Source organism: Silurus aristotelis (assembly GCF_946808225.1).
Source record: "Silurus aristotelis genome assembly, chromosome: 1".
In the NCBI taxonomy this organism is placed as follows: Eukaryota; Metazoa; Chordata; class Actinopteri; order Siluriformes; family Siluridae; genus Silurus; species Silurus aristotelis.
The window spans coordinates 36,106,796-36,124,130 of record NC_139574.1 but is presented as its reverse complement, the minus strand read 5'-3'; the positions used below and the strand labels follow the sequence as shown (position 1 = coordinate 36,124,130).

Sequence of the window (17,335 nt, the reverse complement as noted above, 5' to 3'; positions counted from 1 at the left end):
TTTACTGAACAATCAATTCATTCCAAAAAAAGAAATAAAAAATCAGTCATAACACAAGACATTTTAATTCAAAACTCAAAGCCAAACTGGCACTATACATTCGTCACTGACATCGAATATATATCAGGGGAAAAATAATAAATAATAAAAAAAAAACACAGCTTAAATCTGTGGACAGTTCATACTGTACAATTACATTTTTTGTACAAAATGTGGGTCTGGGTTTATAAAACCTTAAGATAAAAAAAATTAAATAAAAATAAAAATAAAAAAAATGCAGTACAATGATGGTTAAAATAAGCAAACTAAAAACTGACAGTTGTCAAATAATTTACAGTATAAATCTAAATTCTAACAGCAAATGGGTTTCATCAAGCAACATAAATAAGATAAAAAAATATATAGTACGACTGCGAATTAAAATCTAAAAACACGTTTAAAACTTAAATTATTACATTTAGTATTATTATTATTATTATTATTAAGCAAACACCTTTGTTGTAGCCCTGAAAGTGTAAAATTCTGCTAAGAAAGGATTTCTCACCCACATGTTTTTTGAGTGCACTGTATCACTTAAACGTCTGTTTGCACATCTGCACAATTTATGTACAGCTCAATTAGTGTAATATATAATACAGAAATATCAAATCAGTTTCAAATAGTGTAGATATGTGGGGGCAATAATTAAAAATAAATTATAAATCTACTAGATAGGGCTGCTATAGCAGGGGGGAATAAGGGGCCCCGAAAGTAAAAAAAATTATAATAATTTACACAAGCGGCAAAATTCCCTATGTAAACGATTGTTGTATACTTAAAGTGTAAAAACATAAACTGTGCAAAATCGCTTCTTGAGTTTTTTTTCATGAGGGGCATTATCATTCAGACCTAGTGTGTGTCAGGGTTAAGCTTACACAGCTGTAATGATCCACGACCCTCCGGCAAACTGACATGTACAGCCCTGTACCAATACTATAAATCGGCCTGTGGAACAACATGCTTGCATGTTTTAAACAAAATTAGGACAGAGCAAACAATCACAAGGATAAAAAAGATTAAAACTCATTGAACTCATGACCTACGATGAGAGCAGCTGAGGAGATTCATGTAGTTCCTTGGCTGTGAAACTTCAGGAAGCAATTGTGATTGCGAGAAATACAGAGGAAAACGCAGCATTTGAGACAACGTACTCTTGACATTTGCTCACAACCCCCAAACCTACACCTGGCCTCCTCGCCCTCGGAGAGTTGTTCTGGCCAGTGGCCCAATCCGTCGTATCGCGTGGCTGCATCAGGTAAAGGTGTCTCAAAGACATCCGAACGTTCTGTGGATGTGTTAGATACAGGCCGTGTTGGTGGAGGAAGATACGGGGGTGAGGAGTCTTGCACTGCAATATTGGTGGAGCGGATTAAAGCTTTGGAAACTTCCAGTCGAAATGCCATCAGTGACAGGGGTTCTGAAAGGTGGTTTTGATCTTGCTTGTACTGGAGCCAAGAATTAACTAATGCCAGATCAATAAGGTCCCAAAGTACAGACTGTGGCCAAGCACTGGGTAACAAGCTTGTGCATGGTGTGCGATAAAGGCTCCTCAAATCCCTGTTCAGATTGGCAGCTTTGATTGCCCTCTCAAAGCCACTGACGAGCGATGTCGAGCGGGATTTTTCCTTCGACACTGCTGACAGGATAAAGCCATGATGGCATCTGAACAGTTTTAGTTTCCCATCAGAAGTGACAAACTCATCACCTATTTGCCCCCTAGCACCACCAACTTTGCCGGCACTGCGCACCCCTGCCTCGAGCAGGTGCTCCAACATGGAAGGTGTTGAAAGCTCTGGCTTGCAAAGGAATACCATTCCTTGCTGGTCACTTTTCTCTCGAGCGACCATTCTCTTAACAATTTCCTCCCTGTTGCAGTCATTGACACGCAGGCTAAAATCCACGACCAACCCAGCTGCATTGATCACGACTGTATGATGTAATGAGTGTGTTGGGTGTTTCTGAAAAGGGAGGGGATACTGGTCAACGCCATAATTTCCGTTTCGCTGAAGCGCTTGACACCCTTCTCGAACTCTGTTCACTATCGCCTGAACCTTCCATAGAGGATCTTTCTTTGATACCAAAACCTCGTTGCAATTGCGTGTCCCCTGATCCTCTTGTGCATTCTGTCCGTTCTGGTTCAGCCCATCTTCTTCAAGACTGGCCAATCTTAGATTAGATGCAAGTTCAGAAAACATGGCCGCAGACATGGCATCAGCAATCAGTGGCACTCGTGTGAAATCGTCCCAGTACAGCTTCATACTTGGAAACTGAGGGTTAATTGGAAGGAAAAAGAAAAACAGTGACTGGCTTGTTAATGCAAGTTGTTCAGCATGATTCCAGACTTTTAGCATGTACTATCTAGCAGCAAAGCCTACATCTACGTTGAGTGTGTGCATCATATTGAATACAGGGAAATTTTTGGGTCCTTGATAGACCTTTACGGAATTTATTGGCAAAAATTATATTACTCACCTTTAGGGTTCCCATTGCAATGTGGATTCCCACAAAATGGGCTACCTCCTCTTTAGTAACAGGCTTTGCCAATTTGGACACTTGCCCTGTGCAGACTGCAATATCCTTCCATATATTCCAACTAAAATACTGAACGAAGTAGTCAATAGGCTCACAATGCTCTTTACTGCCCGTCTGCTGGTCTTCTGCCTCAGGACAACCTGTATTTCTATAAAAAAAAAAAGAGCCATAGAAGGTACACATAAGACAGATTTTTGCTCTTTTCCTTAAATAATTATTCACGGCAACAAGACTTACTTTGAAATGTTTGCATGATGCTCAGCGTTGGCCATCTCACATGGTCGCACTGCTCCATTCGCATAGATACCGCAGTAACAAGATAAAATGTGAGTTTCTGCTTCTGGCTCAGAATGGACACCTGCATAGTCCTCCCGGTCTGACGTTTGGGAAAGGAATTCAAGGATGTTTTCGGTTCTCGGCTGCTCAGCATCAGCATTGCCTGCATGTGAAAACAGTTGCACATTCTCAAAGGCAAACTTTAATTAAAATAAGCTATGTATTATTTAAGTTATTTATTTGTTTTTACACAAGATGACACTGTTATGATATCCGACAATGAGATCCGAAATGTATGAAAAATGCCACCAAACAAATCCCCCTCAAAATGTATTAAATGTTTATAAAATGCCACCAAACAAAAATCACCCCAAAAATGTATTAAAAAGTGCACCCAAACAACTACACTCGTATTGGGTGTATTAAAAATGCCACCAAACAAAATTCCCTAAAATGTATTAAAAATGGCACCAAACAAAAATCACCCCAAAAATGTGTATATAAAAAAAAAAATGCAACCAAACAACTACTCCCAATACTTTTAAAAAAGCCACCATACACACTCCCTCCCAATGAATTATAAAGTGACAAACCAACAACTTTATGTAATATACTAGCGAAAAGTACCCGTGCTTCGCTACAGAAGGCTGAATGCTAAGCAATATGGCAATAAGCAGTAAGCACTGAGCAGGACTGGATGATCAGAGATCAGAACGTCTGTCTGTACTGGTCAGGACCATGAACTTAACTAAGCTCCGACTATGTTGTGTCTACCCACTATCCAGACAGTGCGAGGTGGGGTAGGGGAGGTCAGAGTCCGATGGGCTCTCAGGTGATATGGAAATCAATACAGGCCTCAACCTGTAAACCATTGTCTTTATTTACTGTTACTACACTGACTTTGTATATTAGTCGTACAGAGAGTACGTGATGGTTGAACACTCATTTTTATAGTTTGACTGTAACTCAAATAGAAAATCTTCATCCAGTAAACACTTATTCACTTAAAGACTTATTTTACATCGAGGGAGCCCTAATAAAAATTATTATAGCACCTTTAGCTAATTATTAAATTTCCTCCAAAGAAATAACGTCAACAAATAACGTACTACCCCTTTGTAGTACCGATACAGGGCAAACTACTTTGAAAATAATTTTTATCGTGCATCTAACATCTTATAAGAAACAATGTAGTAAGTTTCATGAGGATCCGTAATGTTATTTCGAAGAATTTACAATGCGTGAGAAATCGCGTTTTGCGCGAGTTAGCCGCGATCCAGGGCGAATTTTTTCAAAACTCTTTCTTAGTGAGCACCTAAGACCCAAGAGGAAGGTATGTTCCAAATTTCATTGCAATCCGTTCAGTGGTTTTTGAGATTTCGTGATGAGTGAGTGAGTCAGTCAGTGGTATTTGAGCTTTATATATATATATAGATTACTTACACTCTTCAGTGCTGGTATATATATTATGGTGCACTTCCATTTGTGTGCATCCAATCCTGATCTGACACTCCTCTAATCCAGCTGTACCCCCTACAGATTGGTAGAAAGGACAAATTAGTGTTATGGTGTCCAGAACTTCACTTCCAAACTCATGCACTGGCTCCAAATATCTAGCGATCTTACATGGCTCTGTCCTCTCTTCTGATCCCTCTGAACCTGTGGTCTCTTGGTTATTAGCTTGTGGCTCTACCAACATCTCCCCCTCCTCCTCCTTTACAGGGTAGAAAATACACTGCTTGGCAGTAGACGAATGAGTGGCTGTTGGTGAGCCAGAGGAAATTCCAACTGTGGAACAGTCCAGGTGCTTTTCTTTAGTGTATGATGAGAAAATGTATTGAATTATAAACAAATGCCAACTAGACTGATTAGATTCGAATATTATAAAGTAATCTGAATTACAAAATCCTTACCTTGACATGCATTGTGGTTCATTTGTATATGCTGAGCTTCCTGTAAAACGTGGGGATCGTTTGAAATTTGCTGATCTTCTGCTTTTACCAAAATCATTTGAACTCCTTGCAAAAAATCTCCATCATTCACCGGGGGTGTGAGGACAGATGGACTGGCTTCCATTTTCACGTCAGCTGAAGTTCCAGCAGAGGTTAATCCATGATCGGACTGCAGATTTAATACACAACAAAAAAATCATGTGGCCATAGGAAGGATGTTAATCCTGCTGGCTAAACCCCATAAACTGCTATTCATTTTTTTTTTATTATTTCACTTTAAACAGTTATCAAACACATAATTAAGAAATCTGTATTACATACCCAACAGAAACTTACCTGTCCTGTCATTCCACTCTGGCACTGTACAGAGATGATTCTCCTCTTCCTTAAGCTAGTGGAGAGACTACAGTTCTTGTCATGTTCTCCAGACTTCTGACGTAGGAAACCATTTTTTGATTTTGTCTCCGAAGCACTGGCATTAACAGGCTGAGGCAACACGCATACTTCCTGAACTTCTAAAGACTCTGTCGAGGCTGAGCGTGGGGAAGATGCAGTAGCATTAACTGAGGTGTCTTTTTGGTTTTGGATGATTTCCTCGTTCTTTTCCTCACTGGTACCTGTGAGTGAATAAAGCTCAAAGACGACCTGACAGTCTTCTTCACTGGCCACCAGTTCTTCTGGGTGTTTGTTTTCAGCAGAACGCCTTTTTCCCAGTTGTCTCCTCCCCCTACCCTTGCTTCCTCGTCCTCTTCTACCTCTTGTCATAGAAGTGTTTGTTTGGCTCGCTACCGTCTGAACCAATAACTCGTCTGCCTCCTGCTTAATCTCTGATCGCTCAAAGTAAGAGCCAGGATTAGAAGTGGACGCTGCATTGACAGGATTTGGAGACAGCTGGTTAGTAAATGATGGAATGTGACCGATCGTGGTGTGGCTTGCTTCCACTTCCTGTGCATCAGAAACCTTGTGGGAGTTATTCTGGGAGAGGATGGGTACCTTAGTGGAAACATGGGAATCACCTTCATTTTGAGCCTCAACCGTGACTAAATGTCCATCCATGATTTTCTCTGGCTCAGACAATGAGGCTGGAAGAAGTAAAGGAACACCCATGTTCTCCTGTTCCTTAAGCTTAGTTTTATTTGTTTCAGATTTTTTACCAACCGCCTTTTTAAGTCGAACCGGAGCCTCGTGATTTTTAGCCCCATCCTGTTTACCTTCTACTTCAACAAAAGGTGTCGTCATTGGAAAAGAAGGGGAAGGATTGAGGGCTGGAAATGAAAGCCTGTGCTCATTCCTTTGTTCATCCCCCAAACCGATATCTCTCATTTCTGACTCTACATCCCAGTCTGTCGGTACGCGTATTTCGAAGCCGCTCGAGAGGACTGTATTTGTAAGCATTATTTCGTTCGGCCTTAGGCTAACGTTGGGGATTTCAGAATCATTGCATGGTACGATAGACGAGAGGGCTCCATGTCCGGAGTGCATTGATGCCATGTGCTCTTGCAAAGCAGACACCTCCGAAAAGCTCTTCCCACAATCATGGCATCCGATTATCAGGTGAGAATAGGGAGGACTTAATGCAATTTCCTGATCGATTTTCGCAGTAGCTTTACGCTTCCTTGCAACTTTTTGTTTTGGACCAGGAGTTAATAATTCACTGTTAATAGGAGATGTCTGCAAGTGAGATGCTTGTTTTGAATCTACTTTGGATTTCCTCCTCATTGTTTTTGGTTTCTTCTTCTTTTGGCTTGCTGATTTACTTTGTAGCCCTTCCTTTGCTGGCTCCACTGTAGTCTCATGGCCATAAATCTCATTGGATTGACACTTTTGTATTAGTTGGTGGTCTAATCCTGTAGTCTTAGCATCCAACTTGTGCACCTTCAGCTGTGGTTGCTTGTGACCTTTCAGCAGAAGCAAGGCCTGTTCCTTTATTTGGTCTACGATCTGGGTGTCTGATACGTCTTTATCTTTCTCCCGCTGCTTCGCCAGCTTGTGGCTTTTCCTATTTACTTTATTTACTTTGACGTTACTCTTCGCTTTCTTTTGGGTAACTGCCTCAGGAATTTTGCCTGACTTTTTCTTCTTTGGCACAGGGTTTTCATCTTGCTGGGTCTCCTGCGCAGACCTTCCTTTCTTTACCAATTCTCTCTGGCTTTCAAACTTCCGTTTCCGGGGTTTCCCTCGGTGTGCTTGCTCCGGCACCTTCATAAGTTTTTGTTCACAGGGAAGACTAAGGGCCTGGATGAGACCAGCAGACCTTTCAGCTTTCCTTCCTTTTTTATGTTTATGTTTTAATTTTCCTATCTCAGTGTGTGAAACAACAGGCACATTTCCAAGATCAATGTCTTCTTTATCTTTATATAGACTGTTTTTGGATATATTCAACAGTTTGGACTTGGAATTCTTTTTCTTTTGTTTATTTCCAAAATGCTTCTTTGTCTTCTCTTGTTTCTTGGAGGACTTTGATACAATTTTCTGATTTTTTGTTATAGGCAATGTACCTTTTGTAGCCTCATCCTGAGGTTCAGAGTACTGGGACTGCTTTTTCAACTGCTTTTTAGAACTTTTCTTCTTTGCGGGGAGCACTTTCTTAACGTACGGCGAATCTTCTGCCAAAGGATTCTGGTCGTTAGTTTCCACTCCGCTATGTTGTGCACTGGATTCACTACAGGGCACTTCCTCCGAGATAGAACTTTCTTCATTGGGTGGTTTGAGAAGAGAAGGTTTAATCATCAGATCCTCTGATGAGAAAATTTCCTTCAAATGCTGTTGGTCTAACTTATCTTCAATCGCCTGACTCTGATCAAGTTTAGGATTTACCTGCTCAATTTTTGGCTGAGGTTCTACAAATGAATCTGTTGCCTTCTTCGTCTTTTGACACTGAGACTCTGTGTCAGCATTGGTCTCATCTAGTTTATCTGGAGCATCTTGCTCAGTTTGCGGCTCGGATTCTACTAAAAAACCTATTGCCGCAGATGGCTGTTGACTTGGAGGATCTGCACTAGTCATATCAGAGTTATCTACATTCCCCTCCACAGTTTGGGTCATAGGTTCCATCAATAAATCAGCCAACTCTAAGTCCTTTTGACACGGCTCTGCATTAGTGTTGTCCTTCTCTGAAACTGTGATGTCTGTCGGGTTAATCTCAAATTCCTTCTCACTCGCCATTCTACTTTCAAACTCGGTTATGAACACCAAAGATGGATTGTTCAGCGATTCCGGAGATTTGACATCCATTGCATTTTGAATCTGCAACATGTCTGTTGTAAGCATAAGTTTATGACTGGCCTCCAATTCAGGAGGTAAAAAGTCTTTTTCAGTCAGTTCTGGCAGAAGTTCATACTGAATCCCATTCAACTGTGCTCCTGTCAAGTCTGATTCTATGACGTTCACCTGTTTTTCTGGACACTCTGCACAAATAGTTGCCTGGACCACATTTTTCTCCACAGTTTTCTTTTGTTCATCAGCAACCTCGATGCTGATCGATTCTAACAACGTGTCTTGCTCATTTCCAGTTGACGCTGTTCCTTCGTGTCCTATCCTGTCCTCTGCCGACTGCAGTACAACTTCTTGATCTGTTGGCTGTGTGAAATCAAAATGCATCTGTTGGATGAGACCCTGTGGGTGTTGATTTCCAGCATTTTCTGCCTGAAAAGGTACCTGGTCAAGTCCAAAAATTACCAGTTGATTTACTTTCTGGACATTTCCCATTTTCTCTATTAGTCTTTTAATTTGTTCGACTCCAAGTGGACTTATTTGCTGCACTGTTGGTCCAATGGCTTCTATGTGTTGTAGGGGTAATTGAACTACATCAGTCAGAGATGGGCTTCCTGTTGCCACAGCACTGAAAGGCTTAACGAATGAGCACTGTAAGTGCTTTATCTTATTGTGATGCAACTGTGATTTGGCCGTCTTGAATGATTCATTACATTGTGAGCATTCGTATTTCCTAGTGGATGTACCTGGAACAGTAAAAATGTGTTTGTATAAGTATCTTGTTAATCATAACTATGCACATTTCCAAGAAATGCATTTTTGCATTAAAAAAAAAAAAGGGTGTCTATGCCTTTGGAAAACCTTTAAATGGACCTTAACAGCAGCTATCTTTTAGTTAATAGCAACCTCAACCCCTAGCGATTCTCGCTCAGTTCCAGTTGAATTATGTTTCTTTATGTTCTTTCTTGTCCCCTGCTGGTTGCAGTGCAGCTGTTGTGCAACTATTGGCTACGGCACAACACATGACAATTCATTTGTATGGCTGGACCAAAAAAAGCATATAAAATGTATAGACAGTGAAAAAAAAAACAAGCGAAAAACACGTAAAATGTTTATTGAAATGCTTATTATATATTAGTACTGCCTACCTTGCATGCAGCTGATAGAAGTGCTGGTATAAATCAATAAAACTGGCCAACAATCACCTATTTTTTACAGACAAAGGCAATTAAACTGAAATGATTCTATGAGCCATAGATAACCAGAGTGTAACCTCTGGATAGCTTTGTGAGAACTACAAAATTATTTGCAATAAATATTGCTACTATGCAACAATTACGTCATAGAAAACTCTGTATCTTACCATGGTTGATGGCCCAACTCATTTCTTTATTATCTTCTGCTGGTTTAGTGAATATAATGAAAATACAATCCCTTACAAGACAATGCCCCTGTGCACAAAGCCAGTGCCATGAAGATATGATAGATTTATATTGGGTTGGCATGGAAAATCTTGAAGATCTTGACCCAGCTCTACAGGTCTGAGCTAAAACCTTATTGAACACCTTTAGGGTGAATTGGAATGCACCCCAGGCCTCCTCATCCTACATATGTGGATGAATGAGCAGAAATCTCTGAAAACACACTCCAAAATCTAGTAGAACATCTTCCCAGTAGAGTGGAGCTTATGTTTTCCACAGCAAATGGGAAACACTAAATGTGGAACAGGATGTTAAAAGATAAAACGCATCAATCGAGCATTCGGGTGGCCATGCTCTCTATTGTGTATGTAAACCAATGTTGTATGACTGTGATATTTAATCTAAAAACCAAATCGTATATTACACATATGACACTTTATGCAGATAACCGGATATCCAGGTGTAACACAGTGCCTTTGGGAGGTTAAAATAGAACAAACCACATACCTCAGCTTGTGGCATGAGGATATCTGGTTTACTTACCCACCAAATTCTTTAAACAAAATCTAGAGCATCCTCTTTGGTAGAGATGCCCAAAGTTTTTAGCCCGTGGTGACTGATGAGCATAAGGGGAGGTGGTAGCTCACTGGTTAAGGTATTGGACTTCAGGTCCTGGGTTTAAATCCAAGCACCACCAAGCTGCCACTGTGGGGCCCTTGAGCAAGGCCCTTAACCCTCACTTGCTCAGATGTAAGTCGCTCTGGATAAGGGCCAAATGCCGCAAATGTAAATGCATGAACTATGGCCATACTAATTATATATATATATATATATATATATATATATATATATATATATATATACACACATACAGTGAGGAAAATAAGTATTTGAACACCCTGCTATTTTGCAAGTTTTCCCACTTAGAAATCATGGAGGGGTCTGAAATTGTCATCGTAGGTGCATGTCCACTGTGAGAGACATAATCTAAAAAAAAAATCCCGAAATCACAATATATGATTTTTAAACTATTTATTTGTATGATACAGCTGCAAATAAGTATTTGAACACCTGAGAAAGTCAATGTTAATATTTGGTACAGTAGCCTTTGTTTGCAATTACAGAGGTCAAACGTTTCCTGTAGTTTTTCACCAGGTTTGCACACACTGCAGGAGGGATTTTGGCCCAGTCCTCCACACAGATCTTCTCTAGATCAGTCAGGTTTCTGGCCTGTCGCTGAGAAACACGAAGTTTGAGCTCCCTCCAAAGATTCTTTATTGGGTTTATGTCTGGAGACTGGCTAGGCCACGCCAGAACCTTGATATGCTTCTTACAGAGCCACTCCTTGGTTATCCTGGCTGTGTGCTTCGGGTCATTGTCATGTTGGAAGACCCAGCCTCGACCCATCTTCAATGCTCTAACTGAGGGAAGGAGGTTGTTCCCCAAAATCTCGCAATACGTCGCCCTGGTCATCCTCTCCTTAATACAGTGCAGTCGCCCTGTCCCATGTGCAACCCCCCCCCCCCCCCCCCCAAAAGCATGATGCTACCACCACCATGCTTCACAGTAGGGATGGTGTTCTTGGGAAGGTACTCATCATTCTTCTTCCTCCAAACACGTTTAGTGGAATTCTGACCCAAAAGTTCTATTTTGGTCTCATCTGACCACATGACTTTCTCCCATGACTCCTCTGGATCATCCAAATGGTCATTGGCAAACTTAAGACGTGCCTGGACATGTGCTGGTTTAAGCAGGGGAACCTTCCGTGCCATGCATGATTTCAAACCATGACGTCTTAGTGTATTACCAACAGTAACCTTGGAAACGGTGGTCCCAGCTCTTTTCAGGTCATTGAGCAGCTCCTCCCGTGTAGTTCTGGGCTGATTTCTCACCTTCCTTAGGACCATTGAGACCCCACGAGGTGAGATCTTGCATGGAGACCCAGTCCGAGGGAGATTGACAGTCATGTTTAGCTTCTTCCATTTTCTAATGATTGCTCCAACAGTGGACCTTTTTTTACCAAGCTGCTTGGCAATTTTCCTGTAGCCCTTTCCAGCCATGTGAAGGTGTACAATTTTGTCTCTAGTGTCTTTGGACAGCTCTTTGGTCTTGGCCATGTTAGTAGTTGGATTCTTACTGATTGTATGGGGTGGACAGGTGTCTTTATGCAGCTAACGACCTCAAACAGGTGCATCTAATTTAGGATAATAAATGTAGTGGAGGTGGACATTTTAAAGGCAGACTAACAGGTCTTTGAGGGTCAGAATTCTAGCTGATAGACAGGTGTTCAAATACTTATTTGCAGCTGTATCATACAAATAAATAGTTTAAAAATCATATATTGTGATTTCTGAATTTTTTTTTTTTAGATTATGTCTCTTACAGTGGACATGCACCTACTATGAAAATTTCAGACCCCTCCATAATTTCTAAGTGGGAGAACTTGCAAAATAGCAGGGTGTTCAAATACTTATTTTCCTCACTGTATGTATATATGTATATATATATATATATATATATATATATATATATATATATATATATATGAGAAGGGGGGGGGCACACGTTTATATTTAAGCTGCAAAGTAAGAAGCAAACAAAATGACTCAACTACATAATATCCTTAGCTTTATGTAGTACTGTATTGTAACTTGAATAGCCATATAAGCATTGAACTCTATAAGTACTATAAATGGGAGGGTTTTTTTAAGTCATCACAGAAAACAAAGAAAGCGTTACAAACAAACTTGAATTAAACAAACTGCTTTAGGTGATCAGATTACAGAATCATTTTGTTTATTTATTGATTGTTAACTGGGTGAAAGCCCCTGCACAGAAATGTGTTTACCTGGAATTGCAGACAGACAATTAGACTGCAATCTCCTGAAAAGTCTGAAGCTGTAGGAAGTGGCAGCTGAGCAGTACTGGGACTTGAACCCCCGACCTTATGATCAGCAACCCAGAGTCTTAACCACTAAACCACCACTGTGTATGTACTTTATAAACTTTCTTTCGGCTTTTCCCATTAGGGGTCGCCACAGCGGATCATACGTATTCAGGATCCGCATGTTTGATTTGGCACATGTTTTTACGCTGGATGCCCTTCCTTACCCAACCCTGCCCATTTATCCGGGCTTAACCGGCACTAAGAGTGCACTGGCTTGTGCAACTCTAATGGCTGGGGTCAGTTCAAAAACCGGGGATCGAACCCGGGCCGCAGCGGTGAGAGCGCCGCATCCTAACCACTAGACCACCAGGGAACCTAAAGTGTATGTACATTATGTCTAAGAAAATTGCCTGCAGTAGGAATAGACAGAATAGTAAAATAATAACCCTATTGGTTAGAGACACTTACCCTTGCTCCTCCTTCTCTTTGCTTTGCATGAAGTATTTGTCAAACAATCGACACCCCCGATCTCGTCCTTTTGATGTGCTTCCAGGTGCTTCTGCAGGGCTTTGGGCATGATAAACCTCTTGCCACAGTCTTTATGCAAGCATACATATGGCTTTTCTCCGGTGTGTATGCGCTGGTGGTACTTAAGCAGAGTAAAGGTTTTGTAGAGCTTGCCGCAATCCGAGCAGGTATAACCCTGCTTGTTGTAGTGTACCTTTTTATGGCTTGTAAGCTTAGTCGATCGACTGAAGGATTCTCCACAAATGGGGCACTTGAAAGGCTGCTTCTCTGTGTGAGAGCGCTGATGAGCCATGAGCTCCGTAGAGCAGGTGAAATGCTGATCGCACACATAGCAGGCGAACAGCGAATCCCCGAGCATGCACTGCTCATACTCAGTTGGGTGGTTCATTTTGAGGTGACGCTGCTTGCTCTTGTCATCGCTGAAGATGATGTGGCACTCCAAACACTGCAGTGAGAGCTGAGACGCTGCAAGCGAAGAGAAGAAAATTAGAACCATTCAGCAAGTCAAGAAGGAACAGACAAACACAAACAATGCATTAAGGTGCGTCATGTCTGCCGCATAAAAAGCTTATCGAGATGGTGCCAAGGATGGCAGCTTTCTTTTTGTTTATTGTCTGTGTGTTTGGTTTTCCTAATCTGATAACTTAAAGTAGAGAAGAACTGCTTAACATCGGGCAGTTCACTACAGTTTTTACAAACTCGAACGTTTTCCGAGCTCTTAGTTGGAGGAGCAGCTTCTCTCTATAAAACATGGAGGAGATGCTGGCTGGGGAAGCGCACTGGTGCGCTAGTGAAGATGCGACAGTGGGGATTTAGAACTGCGCTCCCATCGATTCACCCGGCGAAACTACGATAGTTGCTGAACAAAATTGACAAAATGATTCCTCCGCTTTTACCTCCAGCATTCAGAAAGCCAGCACTGGCGCTCCTCAGGGATGTGTACTCTCCTCACTGCTATTCTTCCTCTATACTAACAACTGAACATCAAGTCAAGTCAAGTCAAGTCAAGTTTATTTGTATAGCGCTTTTCACAACAGACATTGTCTCAAAGCAGCTTTACAGAAAACAACAGTGAAGGTGAATGGTGTGCGTTTGTCCCTGATGAGCAAGCCTGACAGTGGCAAGGAAAAACTCCCTTAGATGATATGAGGAAGAAACCTTGAGAGGAACCAGACTCAAAGGGGAACCCATCCTCATATGGGTGACATCAAGAGTTTGGTCATAAATCTTTCAACAATACAGAACAATTTGTGATCATCATAGATCCAGCATCAGCTTCTCCATGCCAGGGCCTTTAAACACTCGGCATCTACTTCTCCATGATCATCCATAATCTTCACGAGGTGGGACGTGACTAGAGCTGGCCAAACCTCAGGATGCCTCGGGATGGGGAGAGAAAGAGAAGCAGTGGAGAGGAATTAGCTTAGCTGCTGTTCATGATATTAACAGCACAAGTTGATAATGTGCATGTAATCATATATTCTGGAGCACAAGGTTGTGATGTGATGTGTGTGATGTGTGTTATGTGTAGGCTTTGCTAAAAAGATATGTTTTTAATCTACACTTAAACTGGGAGAGTGTATCTGAACCCCGAACACTGTCAGGAAGACTATTCCAGAGTTTAGGAGCTAAATGTGAAAATGCTCTACCGCCTTTAGTGGACTTTGCTATTCTAGGAACTACTAGAAGCCCAGAGTTTTGAGATCTCAGGGAGCGTGACGGATTGTAGCGTGTTAAGAGACTGGATAGATACATGGGAGCCAAACCATTTAGTGCTTTATAAGTGAGTAGCAGTAGTTTGTAGTCTATTCGAAACTTAATAGGAAGCCAATGTAGGGACGATAAGATTGGGGTTATATGATCGTATTTTCTTGACCTAGTAAGAACTCTTGCTGCCGCATTCTGAACTAACTGAAGCTTGTTTATTATCAAGTGACCCAACTGTTAAACTTCTGAAATTTGCTGATGATACTCTGCTCAGTGGACTCATCCAATATGGCCAACGAGTCTGCATATCAGCAAGAGGTGAAGCGGCTGGTGCTATGGTGCAGTCAGAACAACCTAGAACTAAAACACTCAAAACTGAAGAAAATACTGGACTTTAGGAAACACCCCTCAACACTACTCCCCCTCACAAGATACAATAGCCCTGTGTCATCTATCAAGAACGTAAATTTTCTGGGAACAACCATTTCCAAAGATCTAAAATAAGAGTCCAACATAAACTCTATTCTTAAAAAGGCTCAGCAGAGGATGTACTTTCTATGCCAATTAGGGAAGTATGGTCTGCCACAGGAGATGTTGATGTAGTTCTACACTGCAGTCATTGAATCAGTCCTATCTGGTTTGGAGCAGCAACAAAACAGGACAGAAAAAAACAACAACACTGTTAAAACAGCAGAAAAGATCAGTGGTGTTCCCCTGCCCAGTCTCCAGGACTTGAATTATACAAGAACCAGTAACCGGGCAGCAAAAATCACTACTGACTCTTCGCACCCTGGACACAACATCTTTCAGCTCCTCCCTTCTGGCAGCGCTACAGAACTTTGTTTACCAAAACCGCCAGACACAAGAACAGTTTCTTTCCTCAGGCAATCACCCTCATTAATAATAACTGTCAGCCATCACATCATCCATATATGTTACACACACTGTGACGGCTGTATATCTTATGTGACGCACAATACTGCTATTTGTAATTTTATTTATGTACATTACTGATCTGTCATAAACTCTGTATATTGTCCTATTTAATACTCATATTGCTTATATTGTCTCATATTGTCTGTTTTGTCTTCTATAGTCCAAACAAAATGACTAAATGTATAGTGTTATTTATGTCTCTACATTTACAAGTCACCAACAGCTTGTGTGTGTCCACACACTCGGCCAATAAACCTGATTCTAATTTCATACACCGTAATAAACAGGTGAGGTGAACTTACAAGTCAAGGGGATCACCGTAGACTTCGACATGTCCATCTTGAGTGGTTCCATTCTATCCTTCTTTGGCGGGATTGCCTTTCTGGCACTCGCATCCTCTTTAGCGATTTCCATCTCTCCAGGAACCGTAGGGTCAAAATCTTCTGGCGCTTCGCAGGGATTCGAGTCGGACCCTGAACAGTCCATGCCTATGATCTCATTTGGCATCCCTGCATCTAAAGGACCATCCAACCTAACGATTTCCTCCTCGGCAGCCTCATATGCAAGCGCGCTTTCCTCCGGCAATTCCTCCGGCAATTCCTCCGCCGGGGATATCGGTTCGATTATTGCCTCCGAAGGGACATAAAGGTCCAGTTTGCCCTCACCAAGGCCAATGATCTGGGTGGTGATGTCCTGTACTGTGTGATCTAATGTCGTTCCTGCAGGATTCACGTGCTCCAAGGATAGAGACAGATCTCCTTTTGAAAGAAAGAGATCGCTCACCGACTGACTGGCAAGCTCCATGATCTTCAGCTCTGGCAGGAATCCGAAGGAACGAGGCGACCAAAGCTCCTGAAACAAATGCAAATGAGAAATTCACAATGAGACTCGAACAGTGAACCAAATAGCAGGCACAATGAGACGGTGGAGGAACTGGGATTTACAACCAACAAGAACAATAGGCAACAAGCTAGGCAAGGGGCTGAACCTTACTTATCTAAGTATCTTGAATTGAAAGGTATTGTAAAAACGTGCAAGAAACCATATGATGATGTGCTGAGAATCAATAAGGACCACCAATGCTCAGTAATGGGTTATTGAAGGAGATGTGCACGCTGGCTGGACCTTCAACCCACATATACCTCACTGCACCATGAAATCCCATCAAAAATGCGATGAAAACCTGCACATTTTACGGATTACTCGCTGTTTAGCCCCAACAAACACGCCGATTTCTCGACTCGCCCATAGTTAGCTGAAGCTGTGGATGAGGATAAACCAGAAGCTAACTGGGGAAGCTGAAGCTAAGCTACCTCTGCTTTATTCAGTCTTATAACGCTAGCACGACTCTATTCATACACTTCACCCTCTACACCCACACACACTTTACTGTCATACGGCGACTCTATATGTTTATAATACTTACTTTAATGCCACAAAGGTGTCCAAAGTACTGCTATATCGGCCATTCAACCGACCTGCATTGTTTCTGCTCTGCGAGCAGCATCACCATCAAGAGGAAACCGGGGCGCGTGACGTCACCTGGGAGGGGGAAAGTACTCTTGGATATTGTAGTCGGTTCCCAAAGCAGGCCATGACCATCTGTTTTCTATTTTCTAAAAAAAATGATACCAAGTGCATTTGCAAAAACACTTTCCATTAATCAGATTATAAGCAAAAAATCTTATTTAGCATCATTCTGCTAGAATCTCAACACCACCTGAAACAGGGCATGAATCAGGCAAAAAGGCGATGGCTTTGTTTATGAACTAACACTTTTTCTATGAAACATTCCTGTATCTTGCTATAATACGGTATCCCCATGACATATCATTGTAATGAAT

The 17,335-nt window shown here is 41.6% G+C and overlaps 1 protein-coding gene across 2 annotated transcripts; it reads right to left on the bottom strand.

The window, feature by feature from the left end:
• znf576.1 (zinc finger protein 576, tandem duplicate 1) lies at positions 1 to 17,064 on the bottom strand. Of its 2 annotated transcripts, none has more exons than XM_083534389.1 (10): positions 16,918 to 17,064; positions 15,794 to 16,343; positions 12,789 to 13,313; positions 5,136 to 8,758; positions 4,761 to 4,968; positions 4,474 to 4,635; positions 4,291 to 4,380; positions 2,809 to 3,010; positions 2,512 to 2,719; positions 1 to 2,306 (listed from the first exon to the last, which is right to left on the bottom strand). In XM_083534389.1, the coding sequence occupies exons 2-10, from the start codon at positions 16,293 to 16,295 to the stop codon at positions 1,104 to 1,106; spliced, it is 6,723 nt and encodes a 2,240-aa protein (XP_083390515.1). In that variant the 5' UTR covers positions 16,296 to 16,343; positions 16,918 to 17,064; the 3' UTR covers positions 1 to 1,103. The 2 variants fall into 2 exon arrangements, with proteins under 2 accessions (XP_083390515.1, XP_083390514.1); XM_083534388.1 differs by having other exon boundaries at positions 4,474 to 4,659; positions 16,918 to 17,063.
• Between the last annotated feature and the right edge of the window lie 271 nt (positions 17,065 to 17,335).